The sequence below is a fragment of the Brassica oleracea genome, chromosome C2, assembly GCF_000695525.1.
Source record: "Brassica oleracea var. oleracea cultivar TO1000 chromosome C2, BOL, whole genome shotgun sequence".
In the NCBI taxonomy this organism is placed as follows: Eukaryota; Viridiplantae; Streptophyta; class Magnoliopsida; order Brassicales; family Brassicaceae; genus Brassica; species Brassica oleracea.
In genome coordinates, this window is record NC_027749.1 from 30,323,598 (window position 1) to 30,332,495 (window position 8,898).

The window sequence follows — 8,898 nt, forward strand, 5'->3', positions numbered from 1 at the left end:
TATTATATCGTTTATATCAATTCGGTTTTCCAACTTCTACAGAATTATACTACGAGGAGTTTTGCGATATGATAAGCTCTTGTTAATCCACAGAAGAATAGTTAAACAAAGAAACCGAGGTGAGAGAGGTAGTTGATCTTGAAAACTGTCTTTACATATGTATTATAATTTCTAACCAATCCAAATTATGAAAATTACCAAAAACGAGATTGGAATGGTAGCTATTGCTACACTCTTTAACTAAGGCAAGTAATGTAGACATAAATAAAGAAGCATCCAAAGTAGAAGACCACAAAATATCACAAAAACATTATGTTCCAACAGAGATTTGCAACCTTTGTGGGCTCCACAGTCGTAACAGAAAACATGTCCACACCTAAGGAAAATGTATGAAAAAACTCATTTATATGCATAAATATAATTAAAAAAATGAGATAAGACGGTTTGCTTCAAAGAAGCTCATTAAGAGATATACCTGCATTTTATGCGGCCGCATCCGACAAAACGTTCAATCATCTGTTAGCCCTTGCCATATTGACGCCATCGATAACCACTTGCCAGAGACTTGAGCCTTGCATCATCAGCATATCGAGCAGTACACGACTTCTCGTAATCGCTACACGATAGTCTATAATGCCATGGAACTTTGCAGTTGACACAGAAGGAGCCACTGCATTTGAAGCATGTCCTAAACCCACTAGATTCAAAACATGTAGTAGAAAGCTTGCTTTTGGACATTAGATATGAGCATCTTGGGTATCGACAGTCAGGGCCGTCTCAAATTAATTTTAGACCTTGTTCAAAAAAATTATTAATCGTACATTTTATCAAGTAATTTTAAAATTTAATAACTTTGTCTGATTTTTTTTTTAATTATAAGTTCTAAATGTAGCATTATATCTAAAATTTTAAAGTTTCTTACCATAATTTATCTATATATTTTTAAAAATATTAAAATTATTATTTTTATATTTTGGACCCTGTTCGACCACTCCACTTGCGCGTGATGTTAGACGGTCCTGTGGACCGTAAACTCTCTCCGTAAATGGAGTTGAGTCCTCTCTAATCCTTTGTTTCCACATTAAACTCAGTTTTAGAGTCAAAAGCTTGTCACATCTATCTATAGTTAGCTGAGACTTGCATCGATGCTGAAGACAACTGGGGAACGTTCCGTCAAGCAGCTTCACCTCTATATGCTGTTTGACATAGTGTCTGCAAAACCGATGACCACATTTATCAACTGCAAACATGACATCGGAACCTATGTCCTCGTCCAAACAGATAACACAAGTCTCTTTCTCAGCTTCCTTGGCTTCATCAGGAAGATATGAAATTCTTCTCAGCCTAATCTCGGCCTCCATGGAAGTCTTGTATTCGTCGTCTAGCCGTACCCCTAATCCTGCTTTTGTTTTGCTCTCCGTAGCCATCTCCTCCTTGCTTATCAAAACCCTTGAAGTGTTGGAAGATTTTTTATAGCTCAAAACTATATAAGAGTTTCATTGTTGATAATTATCTCTTTGTTATTTATTTTTCCATATTTTCTATATTAGATTTGGAGGCTAAGAGATGGAAAAGTACATTGACCTAATTGAAAGATGAATAGAATTTTTGCTTGCGACTTAATTGTGTAAGTTGTTTATATATATTTAAACTAGTTGATGCCCACACCTTCTGCAAACTAATATATATAAATTGTGTTCTTTTGTTTCATAGTTATATTTATAGGATGTAGATTTTGGATCATAATCCCCTCTATGGTAATAATCAAATTAGGAAACTTGTATTTGAAATTAAACATTTATTGTAATTGTGGAATGAAAAAAATCCACTAGCACAGCAACAAAATAACAGTAGTTAACAAACATTATATATTCTCTACAATTTAGATTTTTAAAAACAGTGAGACAAACAAAATACAAGATAATAAATTACAAAACATTATCTCTGTATTCTTAGATTATATTTACATTATGTTTATTATATTTCAAATTTAAATGTTATTTACTGTTTGAATCCTAGTTTTTCAGGCTTCCATATATATATATATATATATATATATATATATATAATATTTTTAGTTAATTTTCATTTTGTCTTTTATGTAATATTTACTATTTTGGTTTTAAATATATCATTTTGTTAACATTATTAATTTTACTGATAAATTCATTATTGGCATAAATTCATTTGTTATTTTGATGTTTGTCATGTATAAATACAAATTACTTTATTTACGAATATGATTATTTATATTCAAAATATATACAATATTTAGCATAAGTATTCATTTTCTAGTCTAAAACATATATATGTCAATGATGCTGTAACTTTAATATTAAATTTAATATTACAATACCTGACTCTAATATTAACCATTAAAATCATAAATTAAATAAAAGATAAACTTAATTATAATATTAATATTGGTAATAATCTGAATTTGGATCAATATTTCCAAAAAGAATCAGAAAACATGGCTATAATATTAGCCATTAAAATCATAAACTAAATATAAGATAAATCTAATTATGATATTATCAGTAGAATTTGTTAGTATCTATTGTTAGTATATAGCTATTAATTAATAACCTCAAATATCATGATGATAAAACATGACTCTAATACTAACCATTAAAATCATAAACTAAATATAAGATAAACCTAATTATGATATTACCAATAAAATTTTAAATATCTATTGTTAATTTATTTATTTAATTAATAACCCCTAATATCATGATAAATATATATACTTAAATATTATTTTAAATAATACTGTACATATATAGCGATAGAATTTGTCAATAACTATTTATTAATTAATTATCTTAAATATAGTGAAAAATAAATATTAAAATATTTTCTTAATAATAAAAATTAATTGGTTTTAAAATCATGGAGAAAAATACAAATAAACGTATTCAGTTTTCAAATAATAGTATAGATTATTTAAGAAATTTATATATATTTTATCTTAAATCATTGACATATATTTATCTTAAATATATGATTATTTCAAAATATAAATAATTTTGAATTTAATTATGTTAATATTTAGTTTTTTTTTATTTATATCAAACAATCATTTCATTACTTAAACTAGAAGTGGCCTGAGAAGTCATATAAGAATAGAATAACCAACATAACAAAATTTTGTATTAAAAATATCTCGTAGTTCTACCTAGAGAATCCGAAATTGCATTTTGCGTCCGAAGAATATACAATATCCTGAATGCTCGAAAGTCGAAACTGTGTTTGAAGAGGCTTTATTATATTCAGCTTTGTAAAGAAATTTGGTTATGCATGAGATTCTGCCATCATGGTGATCAAGTCTTTGCAATGCGCTTCAAAATTCTGATAATCAGAATGATTTTGCATACTTTTCATCGTCCAAATGAGCGCTGCTAATTATGAGTACAAAGCTGATTTCCATCGTCTGAAGTTCCTTGTCTCCATTAATTAGTTTTGTCCAAAAATCTCTTTACAGACCCAATCTCAGCCACTAAATTAGGATGTAGAGGTCCATGATCTAAATAATTATATGTTCTTTAAGCATAAGATTCTTGAATCAGAATTACTTAGTGGTTGTGTTGTTGTAGCAGCAGCTGCATTAGCTGAGAACCAAGCTTCGTATTTTTCTTCCGCATGTCTAACTAATTTTAAGGTACTCATATCTATTTCTCTAAATAGATTTTTAGTTTTATATTATTTTTTTTAACTCAAAATTTTATAATCTTTCATAACGGAACACATCGTGGATTACAAAAGCCGGCAAAAAATAGTAATATCTCCGGAAGCAATAGCCCAAAAGAGGGAGACAATAACAATGAGGTAGGATAATACGTGAAAAAAGCATTAGAGAGACACAGGTACTAAAGCTGGAACTAATGGACGGATCATAACTCGCAGACACTCCTGAGAAACATGAGACCGAAGATAACCAAAGAACCAATGATTTAGGCAAACTAAACCCTGAAGGTACACCACCAAACCAAAACAGGTGCACCATCGGGACAAGCATGTGCGAGGATAAACTTACATCAACACCAGAGACTCAGAATCAAGTCAAAACCAAACACCTAGGCTCAAGGACACAAGAACTTGAAATGCTAAAGGGAAAAACACCGGCGAAGATTTACAGGTCTTACACGCGGACACTCGTTAGGAAGAATAGCGATCTACAGAGCTAAAACTGGTTACCTACTCGCAAGAGAAAACCTACAAATCAAACTCACTGTTTCGTCTCGAAACGCTCGCCCAATCCATGGTGGATAAAGGAGAGGTCTAGTAGATTCCTCCACAACAAATATACCTCACACCGACGAATCCAAAAAACTAGAACAAGGCGAAAAAAGAATTGACCGTAACTGCAAGCAACCGAAGAGAAACAGAAGCACCACAACCCAAATCTAAAGCAACCCTCGACCTGACAACAACAACCTTCACCTAAACCACCATAAACCATAGAAACTTAGATTAAACTAAAGAGAAAGAGGAGATCCTCCCTCACGTAGCGACGGTGAAGAGCACCGCCAACCACGGAAGGAGATTAGACGACTTGAAGTTTTCTTCTTCTTTTCTCTCTTGACGGCTTCATTTTAGTTTTATATTAAATCAGGATAAAATTGTGTAATGGTCAAAAATTTTTTTTTTTGAATTTCAAAAATAGGATATTTTTCAAATTATTATAAATTAATCCTTTAGCCTTTGTTTCAAAAATAAAAAATCATTTGTGTACGTAGACATCATAATTTTTGTACGCATCTGTGACCCAAGTCAAAGTATTGGAGGATTAAGTCAAATACCATCTCCTATATATTAATTGAGAAACATTAAAACTTTTTTTTTTGTAGCCACGTGTCATCACTAGAATCATTTTTAGTGTCATTAGAGAAATAGATTGGTCTATCTAATTATATAATAAGCTTTTTATTAAACTAACCATAAATTTATTATTAATTTTTTTTATCATTTTCTTAAATAAAATTTACGGAATCGCCTAATGTGGCTAAAGTATATATGACAATTAATGATTTTGAATAATAAAGATTTGATAAAACTTAGTGCATCTTTTATCATATTTGTTTAATTTTAAACTATTAAAATAAATTAAAGAACCATATAATAAAATTTAGATTTTTTTGTATATGTTGTATTTAAAAATTTTTAAAACGGGTATAAACTACTAAAACTGTTAAAAATCTCACTTTCAAATTTTGTGATCCATGGTTTAAAATTTTTGATATGACAAAATACAAATGATTACAAAATCATATAAGTAAAAAATTTAATTTGATTAATTATTAAGATTAAAAAGAATATATATATATATCATTTTAAATTAAACTATATTCCATATAAAATACATAAATATTTTAATTTCAAAATTTACATTGAACAATTTTTATGACAAAAGTTTTGAACAAACATTGACAACTTAATTTTTACAAAACTATCATCAATTTAAAATTTTGCTATAAAATGTACAAATGATCAAAAAAACCATATGATTAGAAATCATTAGTTAATACACATTAATATTAAAAATATACTATGTATGTTAATATCATTTAAATTTAATTATATATCCTATCAAATAGAAAAAACATTGTTGTTTGGATTAATAAAATCGATTTATATGTTCGCACTAATTTAATTATATATGTAAGAGTTATTGACTTTTAATTATTCAATATATATTTATTGTTCAAGGTGCGAGTCTTAATCTAGTATATATTAATCCTTGAGCATTACAACATATTTTCGTACCCATGTGTCATTACTAGGATGATTCTTATAATCTTTAGAAAAATAAGTTGGTCTATATAAATATATATATTATTTTTTTTATTAAACTAACTATTAAATTGATTAGTAGTGTATAAAAGAATATTTTCAATTATTTCCTTAAATAAAAGCTACAGAATTACCTAATATAATTAAAATATATATGATAATTAATGATTATGAATAATACATATTTGATAATAATTTTTGTATCCTCTCTTTTTGTTTAATTTTTAAATATTAAAAGATATTAAACAATCACATTAAACATATAATAAAAATTATATTTATTTTATATGTTATATTTCATTTTCTTAAACAACTATAAATTACTAAAAGAGACAATTGGTTGGAAATTCCAAATCGAGTGCAATATTAGCAAAATACCTTACACACTCAGAAACCATCATACCCAATACACTTTTGGTCTCGGTTGACGGTTTTTCCTCTGTCCTAAACATTCATCATCTTTCTCTCTATTATCCGAGTTTCTTTCTCTCTTTTTCACAAGTTTCCATCTCTGTCATATATTTTATTTTTTAATCTTTCCTCTAAAAAAATAGATCTCTTCTCCACATTTACCGAAGTATAAAGTGTTTCCTCAAACACACAATTAATTTTCTCATCGATGGTTTCAAACTCAAATCCAACATTAATCTTCTCATATTCAATTCATACTCGTCATCAAAAGCAACTCTCAGATATGCCAAAAGGATTTTTTCTCAATTTATGAATCTCCCACCGATAAATTAAAGATTAACCTTTAGTGATAGTGATATTGGCATAGATATATATAGTTTAGTTTAATATAAATATTTATTATTATTGCTGTGAAAAAAAAATTATTGTTGACACTTCCTAATCATATGATTTTATTAATATTTATTCTTTTTATAGTTTAGTTTAGTGATAAAGCAAATCTGAATTCTCATTTAAAGATTCCTTAAAATAAATATCAGTTTACCATGTAATATATCTAAGGCATAAAGTTATTTAGACTTTATAAAATATTTAATTATTGTAAATATTGATATGTGTTCTAAGGCATAAACTTATGTATGTAACTTCAACATATAATTTGATAAATATAATGAAACTACATGCACATTTAAATGATAAATAAAATTAATTTGATTTTACTTAATGATAATAAAATATAATTATACTTCAGTTTGAATCTGAAAGAATATATGTAACTCAATATACTCACAACATGAGTGATTCGACTAATCCAACTTATATCTAAATAAGAATAAATAATTTTATAATAATAATTTATTTTATAAATATAAATTATAGGATGACTCAAAAAAATATTAATAAATGAAAAGAAAATATTAACCAACTGTTATAATTTATTTCTTTTGTAAAATTTATATATATACATGAGACTATAGAATATTATCGTTATATAAATTTATGTAATTTGGAATCAGACACTTTAGTTTATTATATATTTCCTTCTAAGCATAATATATCTTAAGTTATACAACCAACATTGATAATAAGAAAATTAATCATAATTTTAATATACTTAAAATAGAAAATATTATGGTTGAAGTCAGAGAAATAGATGCAATCTAATATATTCAAATGATAACTAAATCGACTATAAAAAATAACAAAACCGACTAGATGTAACATATCTAAAATCATATGTCTAATTAAAGTAATATAATATTATTAATATAAATTGTGCATACAAATTATAAGTTAATTTAAAATTAAAAATAAATAGCAATCAAATATTATGTTATATTTATTTTATAAATATTTATACTCGTGCATGAGCACGGGAAAATCACCTAGAGTAAAAGAGAAAAGTGATTTTATTTTTAGTATAATTGCGATATGGAGTATACTAATACACGGGCATAAATATTGTTCAATATTAAATTTTTTAAATATATAATAATTACAATATTATGTTTTTAATATAGTAAATAAATCATTCTTAGATGAAAATCATCTAAGAATAAATAAATTGAAACAATATGACGTTTAAAAAATATTTTTAAATAACCTAAAATATACTTTTGAAGTAATAAAATACTTTCTTTATATCTATATTTTCTTAGATGAAAAATATAAATTTGTATATAATATGGTTTCATTACGTGGCACACTCGCGTTAACTCTCACGATGGTTGGTGTGGGAACCGAAATTCACACCGTCGAGTTTTGTTAATCGAAGGAAAACCAAGTTAATCTAGCCTTTCCTGAAGGTCTCAGTTATCTGCTGGACCACACACGACACGATCAATATGAAAGAATAAAATGAAAATAAGCAGAAAAATAGAATAAGAGGATCTTATTTTCGAATTCGCGTTTGAGCGTGAACAACAAGTAAAGAACTAGGCTACAAGGGCTGTTGGTACGTTCGCTAGTCTAGCGACCTAAATCTAAACTAGTTGAGTCGCAGCTCGATTAGTAAAAATGGAAAAAGATGCCTAAATTGCTCTAAGTGCTAAGTTGCTCTGATCTGCTTTTGTCTCCTCCCTCTTCGTCCTAGGTCGTCCTTATATACTCCTCCTTTGGTCGGTTTACCTCTTCTTGGGCCGGATTTGTCGCGAAGCGGGTTTTTCCATATTTCCTTCTTCTTTGTGATTATCTTCGGAAATTTGACATTTATCTCTTCCCGCGGATAAGATAAACTGTCATACCAGTCTTTGGGCTCAAGTCTTTTGGGACCATAGATGGGCCGTTGTCCGCAATTCGGACCCTCTTTAGGCCGTATCGAGACTAAAGCGTTTTTACGATTTTACTCGCGAAGTAGCCGTTGGCATAGGCATGGTTCTTCCAAAGGAACCCTGTTTCTTCGCATAGCCGAGGCAGTTGGTGTTAAGTTAACCGTAACCTGATCTACTACGAAGAATAGGAAACCGTCCGAAGTAGCCGTTGGTATAGGCATGGTTCTTCTAACGGAACCCTGTTTCTTGGCATAGCCGAGGCAGTTGGTGTTAAGTTAACCGTAACCTGCTCTACTACGAAGAATAGGAAACTGTTCGAGAGACATAACCTTCCCAACTTCCCGAATACTTTCGACGATGTTTTTTAGACGGAAAATTTGTGTCGTATCGACGGACCCGAAGACTGAGTTACGGAAACTTC

At 28.5% G+C, this 8,898-nt stretch overlaps 1 protein-coding gene across 1 annotated transcript; it reads right to left on the reverse strand.

Annotated features, from left to right (window-relative positions):
* Window positions 1–519: 519 nt before the first annotated feature.
* Window positions 520–1,441, reverse strand: LOC106323985 (E3 ubiquitin-protein ligase RNF14-like). The gene is made up of 2 exons (XM_013762016.1): window positions 1,028–1,441; window positions 520–776 (listed from the first exon to the last, which is right to left on the reverse strand). Exons 1-2 carry the CDS (start codon window positions 1,425–1,427, stop codon window positions 520–522), a joined length of 657 nt encoding a protein of 218 aa, XP_013617470.1. The 5' UTR covers window positions 1,428–1,441.
* Between the last annotated feature and the right edge of the window lie 7,457 nt (window positions 1,442–8,898).